The 19,183-nt window shown below is 34.8% G+C and overlaps 1 protein-coding gene across 2 annotated transcripts; it reads left to right on the top strand.

Moving 5' to 3' along the window:
* Window positions 1-1,018: 1,018 nt before the first annotated feature.
* Window positions 1,019-18,119, top strand: LOC112057755 (trypsin-7-like). Of its 2 annotated transcripts, none has more exons than XM_052884030.1 (7): window positions 1,019-1,037; window positions 2,879-2,993; window positions 5,184-5,346; window positions 11,788-11,993; window positions 13,989-14,194; window positions 15,215-15,275; window positions 16,595-18,119. In XM_052884030.1, exons 1-7 carry the CDS (start codon window positions 1,035-1,037, stop codon window positions 16,714-16,716), a joined length of 876 nt encoding a protein of 291 aa, XP_052739990.1. In that variant the 5' UTR covers window positions 1,019-1,034; the 3' UTR covers window positions 16,717-18,119. The 2 variants fall into 2 exon arrangements, with proteins under 2 accessions (XP_052739990.1, XP_023954062.2); XM_024098294.2 differs by lacking the exon at window positions 1,019-1,037 and adding an exon at window positions 2,032-2,210.
* Window positions 18,120-19,183: the final 1,064 nt, after the last annotated feature.

Here is a 19,183-nt window from a genome sequence, read left to right as displayed (position 1 = left end):
TGCGGAGAGCCGATGGACGTTGGGGGTCCCAAGGTGCTGGAATAGCGACCCCGCACCTGAAAGCGCAGTGTTGGTCGACCCCCCATTAGATGGATCTAGGACATCAAACGGGTTGCAGGGAGCCGCTGGATGCTGGCGGCTCGAGATCGTTGTGCTTGGAAGAGGCCTATGTCCAGCTGTGGACGTCCATCGGCTGAGAATGATGATGAGAGTTTGTGTATTGTAGGGGGTAATCTCTGTATCTACTGAACCAATTTTGAAAATTCTTTTACCACTATTTTATCCCCGTATTCTCATGGAAACGGGAACTACGCGCGTGAAACTGCGGTGCGTCGGATGATAGTAAATTATATGTTATAGACGAATTTAACCGTCTCGTTTACTCACACGCTAACAGTGGTTTAGCGATTTAGCGTTCCGGTACGATGTCGTGTAGAAACCGAGAGGTGTGTGAATTTTCATCCTCCTTCTAACAAGATAGCCCGCTTCCATTTTAGACTGCATCATCACATACCACCAGGTGAGATTGTAGTAGGGGTTAATTTTTAAGGAATAAAAAAAAGTGGTTAGCCTTATCTATGTATATCGTAAATAGTGCTAGGAGAACCTGAATTTTTAACTTGACCATTTTTGTGCTAGAATCTGCCAACCACTGACGGAGTTTTCTCTATCTATCCGCTGTCAAGCTTACGAAAAGTTTGTCGTTGTTTGGGCGGCAAAAATGCATTTAGGTGAAGTTGCTAAATTATTTCAGTAGTATTTTCAAATAAGGCTGTTTTTGCAGTGATTCGCTTATATTGTTACGAGTTCCTCGAGTACGGGTGCTCTTAATATTTATAATTAAGTACTTATATTATTATAAAAGGAGGTATTTGTATTTATGACGGTGATTGGTGACTTGAGTTCAGTTCTTTGTTGAGCAAAGTTCTTACGGTTACGTCGCTTTGTCGTGGTAGTGATTTTGTGCAATTAGGTTTTGTAGTAATTGATCACTAATCGTTTGGCGTAGGTATGGAGAATATGCCAGGCAGGGGATGGTGAGTGTAATGCATTCTAAGAGGACTTCTCAGACCTACCGGAGCAACCTCAGATGTATTACAGTGCTCAGTTGGATACAAATTCGCGTTTTTGAAAACGTCGGACTTTCGCGAAGAATAGAAATAGTAGATTGTTATACAAGGGCCTAAAATGACCAATTATATACGAGGTATTTAAGGACGCTAAATAGTAACCGAGTAATAATGGGTTTAGCCCCGCGTGTTAAACTCTACTTTTAAGCCTGAGATGGTTGTTTAGCCCCGCTGTGGAATGATAACATGACAGCTTACCTATATTATGTTTTGAGAAAAAGTAGTGAAAAATAAATAAATTCATACGCGAATATTCATAATTAGCGGACGCCCGCGACTTCGTCCGCGCTTAGACCTTCGTAATCCGGCCCTGTCACGAAATCCGTTCTTAGTGGACAAAATATAAACTACCTTCATACTAAATATCATCTTTCTACATCAAACGGTTTTCAAGATTTTGTGATGAGTAACTTTTCGATTTTATATAGGTACATATTTAGATTCTTTTCATGATGTAAGTAAACTATATTCATAATGTAAGTAAAGTAAGCGCCTGCTTCTATTCAATAAAATACTCCTATCATATACTCCGTGACAATACGAAACCTCAATAGCTCAACGGTTAAGGGACCGGTAGGTATCACTAAGAGGTCGCCGTTCGGTTCCTGCTCGCGGGACTATTGTCATAGGTACCCGTAATACAGACTTTTCCGAATAAGAATTTAAAACATATGGCAAATAATATCTATAACAATATCTTCAATAAAGAAACTTAAAAGTGAACATTTTTGAATCAAAAATTATGCTACTAAAATTTGTACGTAGACAACTATTTCTGTAGACAACGCGATCGTTGTTATTCAAACTACATAATATATCAGCACATAGGCTATACTAGCTAGTGGGGTATTGGAGGCAACCCAAATCACGTCCGATGTATGTAGACACATGCGACCACCAAAACAACTCAGTGTGTTTTCGCTAGTGCCACCGCGCGACGAGTTCAAAGGCGAGCGATGCAATTGTGCGATTTCTGAATACGATATATTTTTTCTTTTTTTTTTTGTTTACTCCGACGTCAGTATGTGGAGGTGCTTTCTTTTCTTAGTGTTTTTAGTGCACACTTTCTCTAGCGCGCAGGTTTGTTGTTGATAAGTGTGATATATATTTTTTTGATAATAAAAATTAAGGTTTTAGTTCATTGTTAATTTTTGTAGACTTTTTTTTCATTTCTTTTGGTATATATTTACTAAAAACATAGTTAAACATGCTGTAGGTTTGAATCCAGTTTTGATTTATAAAGTAGAATAATATAAACATTTATTTGATTTTGTACTATTTATAATTATTAAGATTTCTACAAGATATTTTTTTAAAATTATATTTAAAAAAAAATAGTTTTTAAATAATGTCATTACTGGTTAGCTTTTACCAAGAGGGTTTGAATTTTTATCAAGGAGTAATGAAGAAAACTGTTTTCAAGTTATATGCCTATCCAACATATTAAAACCTTCACTGAAAAATGTTGTAAATAACGAGAACATAATCTAAATAGAAACGCAACGAAACAAAATTCTAATAAGTGTAATGTAGGTTAGTATTTTTAAGCGACTTCACTTTAAAGGAGGTTCTGTATTTAATATGTATGTATGTATTATAAGTACATACGTAGTTATGTCCGCCATTTTTAACTACTGTTACTATTCGGATGAAGTTTCCATTATTAAGATAAAATTTTTTTATAATTTCTTTTTATTTTTTTTTATATAAGAATAATCTTTATCTATATTTTTATCACGTTTTGACAGGTTGAGTCAGAGCGAGACAAGCGTGGTGTGTTTACAAAGAACTACTTCGGCGGCGTGTGGGGGAACCGACCGCCATTGATGGAGTACCGGCAACCAGCACCGAAGTGCTCGTGCAGTTAGTTTTCATTTGTTTTCCGTTTTACAGTTAATATTTTAGCATATTTTTCGTGTTAGACTTAAGAGATGATGTATGCAGCACGTAAGCCGTTTTGTCACATTAAAAATATACTACGGAACGGTTAACAGTAAATTATGTTCAAATAGGTAAAAAAACTACTGGTTAGTTGGTCCTCATTTCTGATTCGATCACGAAGAGATACACCGAGCATAGTTCGTTCACTGTTTCACTCTGTGCCGTATTACGACAACTAGTTACGAAGCTGAAGTGACAATGGGCGGGCACATAGTTCAAAGAGCCGATGGTCGTTGGAGTCCCACGGTGCTAGGATGGAAATCGCGCACTAGAAAGCGCAATGTTGGTCCACCAGGGACTGACAAAATCGAGCGAGACGCAGAGATTCGATGGATGCAGGCGGCTTAGGATCGTGATTACAAAAAGGTCTATGTTCTGCAGTGGACGTCCATCGGCTGATGTATGATGATGATCAGGTAGAAAAACGATTTCTGTAATCGGGAAATTGCTTCTAACATCGGACATTGTGGCGGCATAATTAATCTCTGTAGACCATTTGCTTGAACGCTTTTATAAGCTGAGGTCCTAGTCTCACTTGAGATGCATTTAGGCATTTTGCGCCCTAGACGTTCCTAACCATCCGTCATTGCCTTGGTCGCAAAAGCTACTGTTACCGGCTACTGACAAGACGTATGCAACCACGAACACGCAAACAACCATTTGTCGGGCTGCAGCAGTCCAATATTTATACTCACGTTGCAGTTTTTATTTTGACCTCATAAAGTATGGGCAACCCACCACCTTCCAAGGTCCTTTAAAACCTTAGTAAGTTAGAACCCAGTAACTGCTCTTGTCGTGTTTATAGGGAATTATTCCGTAATTTTCGTTCCCTGTCTTTATTTATTCACTCTCCTTATTCAGGGACTGGACGATACATTTTGGACTATGGACATCAATAGAGAATGGGGTGGATCTGATTAGAATGAATTTAAAAATATTAAGTATATATTTGCAAGATAAAGGTTTTAAACTTTTTCTTTATCACGATTGCACTTTCACTATTGATTTAGTTTTGCTATTTAATTCACGTGGCGTTTAAGAAAGGTTTTGCATATGTGATAGGTTTATGCATTTACTGACGTGACTTAAATATTTGTTTTATTTTTCTAGTTAAGAATATTCATATCCTATTGCAGTAAATATCTCTTTTATTTGGGAACCAAAACAAATTATAAATAAATACGAGTATATCTTATACCAAGGACTAAAACTAACTGGGTTAGCTTAAGCCATTACTTAACTTATTGTCATTCTACTCAGCTGCACTAGACTCACGATAAAAAGTAATATATATAATAAGAAAATGAAAATATACTATACTATTTACAGAATATACATATAGGTATACAACGAAAAAGGCTTATTAAAATCTATATTTCTTTGTATGACAAAAATTTCTCTATGAGTAAGGCATTTGTTTAATACAATTTTTTCTTAGGCCTACGGGATTATAAATTGGCATAAAAAATCCGTTTATTATGTTAAATATTTAAAACTGTATTTATTTAGAAAGGAACAGTAAGTTATTCAGACTTTGAGTGTAAAATGTCATCAACAATTAATCATGCAACCATTATCTTTCTCAACTCAGTTATTGTTAATGGTTTAAAATTTCTCCAATTCTACGGAACTATTACTTTCTATCTTTCGTCGTAGATAAGTTTTTTAATAAATAACAAAAGCTCTATCTGTCTAATAAAGTGATATATTCGTGGACACATCTTCCAACCTGCAGAAGTTTTTGGATTTCATCATCATTTCTACGAGTATATAATTTACTTGGTATGACCCAAATTTTTAAACACGCTATACATGATTATAGCGTGTTTAAAGTTGGGGTCTGATGTAAAGCAACTATATATTTTAGGTCACGGTGTAATAGCTTAGAAGATATTTTTTGACTTTTATTTTTTGATTACATTCATGACATAATAGTAAATGTTTTATGATGACAATGTTGCATGTTACATAGCAATTTTCGAAATTGTTCCATTATATTCCTTCTCGTTTCTTTGAAGAACTTAGTGGCTTAAATATCGTTAAAACCCATCATAATCTGATATTGTCAAAATGGCTGATGGACACTGTAAGTTTTTGTGATTTACATTTCAGAATGTGGTGAAAGGAATGAAGAATCGCGTATAGTTGATGGCGTGGAAGCAGGAATCAACGAGTTTCCATGGATGGCAAAATTGACTTATTTCAAGCGATTCTACTGTGGAGGGATGGTCATAGCTGACAGATACGTCCTCACCGCGGCGCATTGTGTTAAAGGGTATATTTTTATAATTTTCTATATGCTTAGATAAGAAAATGACTGGAGGCGCTAATCATTTATTCTGGATCAGGGTAACAGCTAAAAATCAGAGCTATATGCTTCAGTATTTGCTTGGGTCATGCAGCATTTTGCTAGGGTACATGACAGAATGGTGTTTGATGCTTCTACTTGTAATATTGTGCAACTTGGTCTTTGTCAAACTTTGGTCTTGCCCTAATCAGGTTGTTAAAGCATCAATCGCTACAATAGTGCTTAGGCATTGTAGTGTAGTGCCACAATTTTAAAACAAATGATTTTCTTTATTTCATTCGTTTTAAAAGGTATTTTAAAAGTTGAGATTATGAGCAAACTACAGGTTAATCTTGGTCTAGGGTAATAGAAGGGGTTTGATAGACACTAACCAGAGTTTTGTGAAGAATTTTTGGCCCGATGACACCCGTAGGGATCTTTGTTGGCATCGATACTTTTATCTTTAAAAGAGATACCAGACGTATCCCGGTGTTACCAAATTTAAATAAGAGGGTAATTCCGATAATATAATTCAGAAGATGACTAGCTTCTTCTGAATTCTGTTATGAAACGGTGTCTATGAGAATTATTCCTGCTATTTCTGGATTAAGAATAGGTAAATATTTCTGCCGGCATTGTTTATATTGATAGGTTGGTATTTAGAACTTCAATTTTATGAATATATAAGAAAAATCGATCTTAGGTATCTGCTATTTATATTTGTAAACCGGTTACCCCTTCAAAAATATTATTTTCCTGATTTGCTGTGATGAAGTGGTGTTACTTAGCAGATTGTGGCGATTAGTCCAGGTCCATAGAAATAGATTAAAAATATTTCATTTTACAATGGCATTGATCTCTAAACGAATACCTATCAATATGCTATCAAACGAAGTTGCTAATACTACTTAAGTAAATGTTACTTTCGGAGCAGTCGCTTAGAAGATAAATAATGATATCTACCTAAAACAGGTCGTAAAATGTCTATAAATTATTGTTAGGCTTGGATTACATTTGGGCGAATTTCTGACTCAACAAAACTGTTTTATATATTCCATTGGTGCTAACATATGAAGAGAAATAGACAAATTTCAACCAATGGAGTTGCAACCGAATATACCGCTTCCAGTCCCACCTCTTCCATTGCGTTGGGACGAAAGTGATGAGACTGGGACAACTCCGCCGCCACGGAACGATGTTTTGTCCATTTCTCTTCACGGTCGCATGTTAGCACTACATGTAGATACAGGAATTTTATAGGTTACGAGTAACTTGTTGTTCGATGCTCATCCGATTGACTAAATGGAAGGGTGCGGCGACATGCGCCAAGATCTAATCAAAGAAGTCGATTAAAAAAAAATCTCGCATCTTTTTGCACGCCTCATAAAGCTTATTAGACAAAATTTGGCACAGAAATATCCCTCCTCAAAGCCTGCAGTAGTTTTGGTTTGGGTCGGCTCGGTTGGCCCATTTTTTCTCGAATGTACTATAAGTAAACCTACCTATAACCTCCTTCCTTTGAGTGGTAGGTTCTTTATGTTAATTTTGTATAAGTTTTACAATGTAGATTAGGTTTGTTGAATAAATTAGTTGTCAGTCCCGGAGAGTTCCATTCGATCCCAGTAGCGAAAACTCTATCTACGCCACTGTGTATATCGTAAGAGTAGAATTGCAAAGAAGTTTGAATTTAAATTTGAAAATACGATTGAAAATTTATTCGATTACAATTTTAAATAGACATGTCGCACGCCAAGAAGCACGTCTATTCTCTTTCTACAATCGTTAACACTTCGAAAACTAGAAAAATGTACGAATATATGGGGCTGAACTTATAAAATCTTAATAAAGGAGAAGGTACCCTCTAACCCTCTAACCCTACCCTTAAGGTAGGTATAAGAGATTCTTTAAAATAACTAAATAGGTGATGATTATTACCATCATAATCTATACAGCTGAAGAGTTTGTTTGTTTCTTAGCTTGAACATTATACATAACTCTTATATCGTTATTATAAAAATTATACCTAACTCTTTCACGAAAACCGAAGCAGCTGAGACAAGTGTTTCAATTAAATTCAAGGTACCTACCTAATCATAAAAATCTACAAGATTATAGTTTCCCAGAAAATCTTCAATCAAATAGTAGACCTCTATGTATATGAGCCTTAAATTGACCTTTTACAGAGCTCATATGTTTAAATGTCATTTTGACATTTTATTACATTCAAAGTTCACATAAGCTTAATTTATTTTTGTAAATAGGCTATCGCGTTGCTGTAGCTAATTATTATTATTGGTGGTATTGCAATACCATTTAATATATCCCTTGGTTGAACGCACTAGAACAGTATTCGTCATCAACCCATATTCGGCTCACTGCTGAGCTCGAGTCTCCTCTCAGAATGAGAGGGGTTAGGCCAATAGTCCACCACGCTGGCCCAATGCGGATTGGCAGACTTCACACACGCAGACAATGAAGATAATTCTCTGGTATGCAGGTTTCCTCACGATGTTTTCCGTCACCGATTGAGACACGTGATATTTAATTTCTTAAAATGCACACAACTGAAAAGTTGGAGGTGCATGCCCCGGACCGGATTCGAACCCACACCCTCCGGAATCGGAGGCAGAGGTCGTATCCACTGGGCTATCACGGCTCTATAAATTATAACAGTATTACTACTCTATAAATTATTATTTTAAGCTATACATTTCAGAAACATGGCTCTATATTTTTTTTCTATAAAAATGTCTCTGTAATTACATTTTGGGGTTTTATTACTGTCATCAAATCTTTGTTTACACTGTTCTTAGCCTTAAAACTATCAAACTATAATAAAGCCATAATCGATATGCTCTGTTTACCAACAAACAAATTACAAATTAAGGTAAAGGAAACGCATTTCATAACTTATTTATTTAAAAAAAACAATACATAATGTATTGTTTTTTAAAAAAAGGAGGCGGTTCTCAATTCAATTTCACTGATGTATGTTTATTTTTCATAAAGTCAAATTCATTTTCATAAATTCAAGAACAAGTTAATTATAATTATTATTAGGTGTGAAATGACCAGCGAATTATACCCTCATTTTTAATTTGTTTGTTGTTAAATAGTGCGCATCAAGTATGGCTTTAGTTTAAATCGTAAGAATCTGTTTTCTCTAAAGACATTTCTATGTTTATAAATAATTTTATGGTTATGGAAGCGCCTGCGCTGTTTGTATACATAATATTTCGCGGGTATGTTTAAAGCTCTAAGTTTATTTGTTGATTGAATCGCCGGAGGGGCATGAGCGTTTTAGCAAGTGGTTTTAAAGTATTTGCACAAAACTCAAGAGGATGTTGACTCTACACCTGCCTACCTATCTTTAGTACCCACTTGGTAAATAATTCACCGTTTCAAATCCAGTCACGCATGTTAAAAAATCTAATCTGATGACTGTTAAGTAATTCTAAATTCAAAACACAATTAAGGTTAATCGAAAATAATAAGATTAGGGCTTCTGAAATCTACGTTTTATATTGAATTCGAATGTTTTTCTGTGTCGCGTAATGTAGGCTAATGGTAAACAAATGACGCGTTAAAGCCAAATTTCCACAGAAACATTGATGACTAAATCCTAATTTGCAATTATTATACCTAAAATGTTAATCAAAGGGGAATCAGAGGACGCTAAATGAGCCCGTTCTTGTTATTTGCGGTCCTTTATTTTGATGGAAATGTAAATGCGAAACCAAATTACAGATGAGATCGTAAATCATCGGAATACGGGTCCGATAACCGGGGAATGGCGAAACAAGCCCAAAATAAGTGCTTAGTCCGAATTTGTAAATTCCAATCAGTGGTGTCAGTGCGTTGAACTTTAAACCGGCCGAGGCAGGCTTCAAACTAACGAGTTCATTATCCTCACCAAATGTCCACTTTGAAGGCTTTAAAGACTTTAGTTAGCGTTTTGGTAACATTTTTTGTCATTAGACGAATCGAAGCAAATCAATAATCTAGTGTTCAAAACCCGTTCATAAGACGATCTGATTGATTGAAAAAAAAGAAAACTATGGATACCGCAATCTAAAATCAATTTCGACTACCTTTATAACTAGAATAACGCAATAATTAAAAACTAAAATCAATTTCGATAACCGTAATAATTCAATAATTAAAAGTCATCTTTTGCAAAAATACAAGCTTGATTTAGAAGACGAAGCTAGGTAAAGGAAAGAAGGTAAATAATGGACTGGGATTTAAATTTTATTACAATCTAAGATCCGTATTAGACCTTCAAGCATCTGTTGAATGGATGAAAAGTGTATTATATCAAATAAAGTACGTTAAAAAATATATTGTGAGTAGTTTGCCTCTTCCATTCGCCAAAAACCCCTGGTCAAGCTATCATTAATGATAGTTAATAATGTTTAATAATTAGGCAACTTATTCGCAATATATTCACAAACGTACTAAATTTGATATACAACACTTTTTATCCAATAAACAGAAAAAAAGGTCGTTTCTAATTCGGATCTTCTACTATTAAAGATTTTTTGTATTTCTGTGAAGATATTGTAATACGAGTATGTATTTGTAAAGCACAGATTAAAGAATAGTAGGCAGATAGAGTGCACGGAACACGGCAGAGATGCAGCCATTCCAAATACAAATTCAAAAACTCATCATTCCACAAAGCGCCGCATCAGTAATTTTCAATATCATTTAAGAAAAATGGCGTCTTATGTTTTTAAATATTTTAAAATCTTTTCTCAAATACCTACTAAAGAATATGATACAGTATTTTTTATAGGTAAATATTGATTATTAGTTTATTATGATATTAATTTACGTAATTGTTGTTAGTGTTAAATCCTTAAATACAAATTACGAAAAAAGTTTGTATATGCGGATGTCAAGGAGACGCGTGACGATTGTTTTATTAAGGGTTTCACCGGCCTCACCGCGCGGCTTGTAAAGACTCTTTCTGTATCATTTTCTATACTGTGTTGTTAAGCCTAATGTCCCAAATTCCCTAGAGCTAGCTCTCATGTCTCTAAAGACTACTCATTCAGACTGGTCACAGCATCTTTGATACATAGTGTGTATTATTTCTCTTCAGTATTTTTTTCACTAGCCAAAATATATTTCGGTTAAAATATAGTACCTATTGAAATTGACGAATAATATATTTCGTTTAAATACCGTTTCAAAGTCAACATTTGTCCCCAAGACCTTTGTTACGTAGTCCGTAACTATTGCTAGTGAAAGCGTAAATGAGAAGCCGTAACATACAAGTCCAAAAATATTTAGTGTTACTTTCGCTCAATGCCAACACAAATAAGGTTCTGTAATGTCACACCGTGCATTCATACGGTACCTACATTAAAGTTCGGCCGCTCAGAAATTTCGTTTCTGACAGGTCATGACCGAATGGGACAAACATATTCAATTACTATTGCCTCATTATTTTGTTTTATGGCTACTAAGATACACATTACCATAACCGTGAAACAGCGCAGTTTAACAACCTTGTACGCCAGTTCGAAGTTACATCGCCCATTCGATCACGACCTGTCAGAAACGCAATCTCTGAGCGGCCGGACTTTACACACATCCTTAAGGTGGACGATGGATCGGTTGCCAGTCAGTTTAAAAACAAAATAGGTATGATAAAAAAATAAAAACTACCTATCAATTTATTATATTACCTACACATAGATAACTAATTCAACTCATTGTTGTTTTTTGTAATTATTATTGCGCCATATTTTTTTATTAAAAAGGTAATAGGAATGCATAACACCAAGATAGTTTTTTAACTTTATCTTCGTTGTATATGCAGTAGGTATATAAAATGTGTATGTGGGTTAGTTTCGACGTTACGACGCATGACTAGAGTTTACTCCACAAATAATACTAAAACACTCATACCTGATCTCGAAATTTTGCGCAAGGGACGTTGCTTAGAAAACGGGTACGTTTTTTAGTAACGCATGAACGAATTTCATATCTCATAAAATTTTCATACTATGTAAATGATTTATTTTTGTACATATTTGGGTAGTTCCTTTATACCTGTTATAAAATTCTAATATTTCCGATGAATAGCAATTTTTTATTGAAAAATTCACAAACGTGTTCAGCAATGCTACGCATATAGAACAAAGAACTTAACGTAGATTTATATACTTTCATAAAATACAATTTAAAAGTTAAAGTCGTCAACATCTCCTTGAGACGTCCCAATATCGGATTCCTGGGCTTGTAGCCAATTCTCTTTCTACAAACGCTTCGAAAACTAGAAAAATGTATGGGAATGACAGATCATTTTTTCAAATTTTTCGAACTTTAAGTGTTTGTAGAAAGAAAAACAACAACATTCTTTCTAAAATACGTCTGTATATTTTATTGTTACCAGCTTAAATGAGTTTTTAATTTCAGCTTTATGTGGTTTATGATAAAGGTGACATTCGGTGAGCACAACCGATGCAATGCCACAGTGAGGCCCGAGACCCGCTTCGTGGTCCGCGTCATCGCACAAAACTTCACCCTCCCCAATTTCGACAACGACATCGCTTTACTGCGCCTCAACGAGAAAATCCCTCTGAGTGGGTCTATCAAACCGATTTGCTTGCCTAAGAGTAACCGTAAGTACTTTTATTATCTATTGCTAGCAGACGCTACGCGGTTTCACTGGAGATAAAATATAGCCTATACAACCCGGGGATAGTGTAGCTTCCCAATATTGAAAGAAATTTTCAAATCGGTGCAGTAGTTTCGGAGCCTCTTTAATGCAAACAAACATACAAATAAACAATCAAATATTTCCTCTTATAATCATCGTCATCTTATCTTAAAACATACAATCGCAAACATGACGAAAAATTTTGTCTGTTAGCGATTTATCCCCAACGCAAAAAAGAGGGGTGTTTAGATGTTTAGTTTGTCTGCTTGTGTATGTTTGTGTCACGTGGTATCGTAGTTTTAAAACCAAAAAACCGATTGTTGGGGATTTTTTGTTTTCCGATTATCATACACAGAAATTCTGATATATAAAATTTTAATAAAAAAGTACAACCGACTTCAAAAAATAAAAGCGTACCCACTAAACTAAAAAGCGAAAAATAACATCATAATATGTTCTACCTGCTGATCAGTATGAAGGCCGTGCTAGGGCGGTGATGTATTAATTCAAGCCATGTGAGCACACTTATATACTTAGATTTTGCAGACAGTGTTTTTTCATGTGGCAATGTCAGAAATGGCTTAAATTAAAACAACACCGGCTAAGCACCGCCTTCATACTGATCAGCAGGTAGAGAGGTCAAGATTTGATGATGGAATCATCATCAGATCTTGACATGATGGCAAATGGGACCAAATGGGGACTATACGTCTATACAGTTTCAAACAAAAAAAGAATTTTTTAAATCGGTCCAGGCGTCTTTGAGTAATCGGTGTACATACATAAAAAAAAATATACCGACCGAATTGAGAGCTTAATAATAATTAAGTAATTTGCAAGAAAGTGAAAGAAAAAGCCAATTAATTTAAACGATAGAGAAAGTGACTAATTGAAATACAATTCTTAGAGTTATTGATTACCGATTACTGAATATATATTTATTATTTTAGATTGATTTGCTTACAAAGTTTTTAAATTAACTTCATTAATATCAAAGTGACACCTGCTTAACATTCCTTTAAACCTCATAATTATGAAACTTGCTTCTTTCCGTTAAAACTCAATGCATTATTCAGATTAGTTTCGCTAGTGGAGTCAATTTCGGGTCACATGCCTAATCTCAACTAAAATATATTAAACTAACTTTTACCTGTTAGGTACCATATTATACAAGCCACTATATTCTATTGTATTTTATTCAAAACGGAAGTAAGGACCATGTCTCAAGTCCTAGTATTAAATCTTTACCACTATTATAAAGCTGAATGTTTGTGTGTTTGGTTTATTGCGTTAATTTCAGGAACTACAGGTCCGATTTGAAAAATTATTTCAGTGTTAGATAGCCCATTTATCGAGGAAGGCCATAGGCTTTATTTTATCCGTTTATTCCTACGGGGACGGGAACCACGCGGGTGAAACCGCGCGGCATCAGCTAGTGTAATAATCGTATAATATACTCGTATACATTGAATTGATACTTTTTTAAAATTTCAATAAATTAGATAACCTATTTGCTTTTTCGTACCGCTGACGAGTACCTAAGCAAAGTTCCATGATTAGGTATACGTGAAATCGTAAAATAATACAACAAACAAACAACTTGGCAGGTGGGAGGCTTTGGCCGTGGCTAGTTACCACCCTACTGGCAAAGATGTACCGCCAAGCGATTTAGCTTTCCAGTACGATGTCGTGTAGAAACCAAAACTGGTTTTCATCCTCTTACTCACTTACCATCAGCTGAGATTGTAGTCAAGGTAGCCCTTGACTTGGACTTGGACTATTTTGTAGCTTTTCCATGAATACTATTTAAATTTTCCCCACAAGCTTTTAATAATGATTGCAATAAAACTTATATTCATGTATTTGAAATCCACATCCGAAAATGTTGTAATAAATAAATGCTTTTTACCCTGATTAGATGAAATTTTGATTAATCTTATAACTATTTTGTCATCAGAAAATCTATACGTGGGCGCCAAAGCAGTTGCATCTGGATGGGGCACATTAACTGAGGAAGGCAAAGTGTCATGTACTCTACAAGAAGTGGAAGTTCCAGTATTAAGTAACCAGGTGTGCAGGAACACAAAGTACTCGGCATCTATGATAACTGACAACATGCTCTGTGCTGGCTACCCTCAGACTGGAGGAAAGGATTCTTGTCAGGTGTGTATTTTTAATGGAGGTACTTAAAATATCTTGCAAACACCCTGTGGTGTCACCCGTGTAGTTCCCGTTTTCGTGAGAGTAAGGGGATAAGATATAGCTATGACGCTCACAAATAACGTGATTAACAAACAGGTAAAAGAACTTTCAATATCGGTTCAGTATATCCAGAGAGCCGTGATAGCCCAGTGGATATGACCTCTGCCTCCGATGCTGGAGGGTGTTCGTTCGAATACGGTCCGGGGCATGCACCTCCAACTTTTAAGTTGTGTGTATTTTAAGAAATTAAGTATCACGTGTCTCAAACGGTGAAGAAAGCACCGTGAGGAAACCTGCATAACAGATAATTGTCTTAATTCTCTGCGTGTGTGAAGTCTGCCAATCCGCATTGGGCCAGCGTGGTGGACTATTGGCCTAACCCCTCTTATTCTGAGAGGAGACTCAAGCTCAGCAGTGAGCCGAATATATGGAGATAACGACGAATGACGGGCCCCCCTTTCTACAATCTCACAAACTCACATCTTTACTCTAATCATTTTCACGTCAGCCGATATACAGGCTGTCCCGTAAATATTACGACATACTTTACAGGTCGATGATATATGTCGTTTAATGTCGTATAATCAACCAACACTCCACTGATGCCAACATCCACGTCCATCGATTCTTCAAAGTAGGTGATGCATGTATGTACCTACTGAAAAAAGAGCATCCAAATCACGGTCAACCAAACCATTCAAATAGCTACTGATTGGCAATAACAATAAACAGAGTTTCACAGGACTCTCCTAATTTTATTTAACAATATTGTTTCACTTTTCGGAACAACTATAAGAAATATTGTATATTATTAGCATTAGTAGGAGGCTCAAGAAAATGGATAAAGAAAACATGAGTTCTTAAACTGAAAAGTTAAGCTGAAGCCGCATTTTTGTTAGCAATTTTGGGGTCCACTTGTTTGTCTCTTTATTTTTTTTTGTCAATATGTTATTTAATTGTATATATCGTCTTTGTTTCCAGGGCGACAGCGGTGGTCCACTCATCACCGAGAGAAAGTCCGACAAGCGGTACGAGTTAATAGGTAATGAATATGGATATACTTATTTATACTCACTTTGCAAATCCTATAGCGTCCGCGCGGTCTTCTGCAAACAAACTGCCTACTCGCACATGTCACTTTCACTGGTTTATATACATGGTATAAACTGTTTCGAATTTATTTTGTGTAATAAGAAGTGCGGCTCGAGACCGTTTTGTTTGGAAGTCCATGCAAGAAGCCTATGTCCAGCAGTGGACGTCCATCGGCTGATAATGATAAATGATGATGATGAGGAACAACAAGAAAAGGTAGTAAAGAAATCTGTTATGTGAGTAAAATTAAAGTGGTCGAATTTTAAACATCTATTGGTATTTTGTGGGAATTTGCTGTAACATTTGATGTAGACGTACCAATATTTAATTGTTTTTTTACCTACTTTTCGATACAGGCATGGCTTTTGGGAGTAGTTATGAGGTCTTGATTAGAGCGCGTTAGCATCTTATTAGGTGTCTGTCAAGTCAATTAGTCGTAGCAAGAAACTGTGATGTCGGAAGGGCATCGCATTTATGATGAAGGCATAGCATAGAAATTCGACTTTCTCTATGAGGTATGCTACGTATCGCGCGAGTTGACTGGCTGTCAATAACACGGATGCCAATGTTCATGGTAGTGGCGGTTTTACAAATTTTCCGCCAGTAGGCTATTGCATTTTTGTAGCCCCTACTGAATTCTGAAATTCCATAGTTCGCAATCAATACGATTACCTTAAATTGTGTCAATAAATGTATTAAGCTGGTATTTAGTAAACATATTTAAAACGCGAATATATCCTGTAGTGCCTGGTATTTATTGAGGAGTTATGCCGCGTAAAGTAGGTACTTTTTTTCCTTGGGGAAATCCTCATTGATACGTTCTTGCCACGGCGAGGCAAGAAAGTTATGTCGGACTTAAACCGATTAAAACCCCACGGCCCATGGTGTTTCGGATCGTCACCTGATGTTTGTCGCTACGGGAACATAAGCCACCGCAACCTCGAAGAAGTTACCTTGGCCATGATGCTATGTCTATGTTAAACTTGTCAAGGATGCCTTATTACCTTCTGTATTTTATGAATTAAGGTATCCATCCATCCATCAAAGCCTTCTTTATTAACATAATATGCTTACTATCTTTCAGTTTAAAAAAAGCATCATGCAAGTGCAAGAATCTTATTTCACGTCTTTCAATTTATAAAACTTAGATTGGTTATTTATTTGTATAATTATCTTCGTCGTCGTCGAGCGGTTGAGAGAGCTATCCCTATTAATATACGTTTTAAGTATTCTCTATTTTATCAATAATAATATTTTATTCTTTTTCAGGTGTGGTTTCATGGGGTAATGGGTGTGCTCGTCCGGGGTACCCCGGAGTGTACACGAGAGTTACCAACTATTTGAACTGGATCCGAGCGAACACTCAAGACGCTTGCTATTGTAGTAATTAGATCGGAGTACAAACACATTTATACGCAGACAATGATTTCATACAAACATTTACAAAAACATAATTGAAAAACGACTTTTTTTGCATTAAAAAGTTTGATTCACAATTTTTACTAATTTGATACCTTTATAAAATTTGAATGCAGGCAAATGTTTTTATTCAGGTGACTTTTAAATTTTAACAAATAAACCGTCCCGTGAAGCCTCACGAGCCTATGCCTATTGTAAACCTGTCACTGAATATAGTAAAATAATATTTAAGTAAAAGTTAAAAACTGAAACATATTTACTGTGTGATTAACAGTATGTTTTTAAATTATTTATAGTACTAAACCCGCATTTTTGACTATATTTATCATCAGTAAATAAAGGGTTTTCTTATTTAAATGCTCTTAATAGTGAACGGAATCCATTCATGCATATAAATACTAAAGTCTGTAAATTATTATCTCAGTTTTTACGAATTAACCATTTTAAGAAAATCATTTTGTAGAAAGAGTATTAAATCAGATGAAAATACGTATTCATGAATCCGAAACTCACGCGAGTATGTAGGCAAACTCCACTTATGTATATTTATTTTATTTTGATATATAAGTAAAATTAAAATAAATATACATTGTAGTCATTTTAAGTAAAATACATTACATGCCATTATTGTAAATAGCGTATATTTGTGTTTAGTCCCTGAAAAATATTTTAAAACATCTATCTGCGATAAAAAACTTACCATTTATTATGAAAACATAAAACTAGTTGATTGTTTTTTATTGATAGAATTATTATAGGATATCGACGTTATTACTAGAATAGAGTTGATAAAGACTTCTCGATGTCATTAATAATAACTTGTAATGAAACGAATACGAATATATTAGTAAGTCAATTAACTCGTGTAAATAAAAAAATGCGCAAATCGTTTGATTTAGTGATATTACTTTAAACGATGATTAGTTTTTGTATAAACTTAGATTAACGTCATTTTAATGCACTAAGTCCTATATCAACCATATTAATTATTTGACCTAGATTCTCTTTTTGCTGAATATGTAATATATTTTTTAATTATTATTTATAATAGATATTGGATATCTTATTAATATAATAAATACAATACGTAATGGTAATTTTGATATAGTACTCTGGCATTAAAAATGAATCTTGGTTCCATGTTTATAAATCAATTCCATTGTAACAAATCAATATATTTATTAATTTTATTGTATTTATAAATTGTACCAAAAAATATATCAATAGTTAGATATATTTTATATTATTTTGGACTGTTATAAGTATTTATAAGTCGCGAATTATACGTAATTATGCCATATTATTTAAGGCTTAGATATTAAGTGTATGGAATTGTAAAAAAATATAAATAAAGTACCTCAGATTTATGGTTTTATTTGTCTTCTTTTATTACTTGAGATTCGATGGATGGTCAAGGAAAAAACGAGATTAATATGTAATGTTCGTTTTTGCAATCAAGTAGTGTTTGATGAAGGTGAATGACAGTTATAGGTCGCCTGTTTAGATCTACCTGCAAACTCTTGGCCAAATGCAAACGTGTATGATTTCTAAATATGTGAATTTTAATTTTTATTAAATATACAGATAGGCTCTACACTTACTTTGGGTAACTAGTGTTTATGTGTATTTTTAAAGTGTACCTATATATAGTTTCTGGGTAATTATGACACACGGTAAGTACCTTTCATTATAATGAATGTGTTAAAGTTTCAAATATTGTCACCCTAAGCCTGCGGACAGCTAAGCAGCGTGGTGGGTTTGAGTTCCACAAAAATAAGCAGAGATGATGGAATGCATTTTTAGTTTAGCAAATGAAAATTTTAAAATTAAGATAATCGACGTTTTCTCTGAAACTTACTAATACTTATATTATTTTATTTATTTATTTTTTTCGCGGTCTTGATTTCGAAGTCGGCTCAAAAGAGTTTATAATTGGCCAAGTTCACTTAGATCTGGTGTAAAGCATCGGTCCTGTTTACCTAAGTTCCGCAACACGAGACGATATAGTACACGAGACTTGACAGACAGACGAGAAAGACAAAATGTCGACAAGAAGCGGTTGAATCACACTAATATTATGAAGGCGAAAGTATGTTTGTTACTCCTTTATGTCTCAACTACTGAACCGATTTGGCTGAAATTTGGTATGGAGTTACGAGTACCCTGGAACTTGATTTAATAAATAAATGAATAATAAATAAATATGTACACTTGAACAATACACATAAACACTAGTTACATACATTCCTTCAGCCAAATCGCTTAACACATAGGCAACTTTTGATCAGGAAAAAGTCACGACATGACACCTTTTTTAAAAATTTTTAATTTAACATTCTGCTTTAAATGTTTAAATTTATGGCGCATTTTTAGCTCTGTATCGTTTAAATAATTTTTGCTTTTGTACGGAAACTGGGTTTCTGCTTTATCGGAAATGAC

This window comes from Bicyclus anynana, chromosome 10 (genome assembly GCF_947172395.1).
Source record: "Bicyclus anynana chromosome 10, ilBicAnyn1.1, whole genome shotgun sequence".
Lineage (NCBI taxonomy): Eukaryota > Metazoa > Arthropoda > Insecta > Lepidoptera > Nymphalidae > Bicyclus > Bicyclus anynana.
This window is presented reverse-complemented; position numbering and strand designations above follow the sequence as displayed.

What these genes read in the sequence shown, in the direction of transcription:
- LOC112057755 (XM_024098294.2), top strand. Translation starts at nt 2,154, where the DNA reads ATGTGGAGGTGCTTTCTTTTCTTAGTGTTTTTAGTGCACACTTTCTCT. An exon ending in ACACTTTCTCTAGCGCGCAG is followed by an intron (nt 2,211 to 2,878) that starts GTTTGTTGTTGA and finishes ACGTTTTGACAG; the next exon opens with GTTGAGTCAGAGCGAGACAA. An exon ending in CAAGCGGTACGAGTTAATAG is followed by an intron (nt 15,276 to 16,594) that starts GTAATGAATATG and finishes ATTCTTTTTCAG; the next exon opens with GTGTGGTTTCATGGGGTAAT.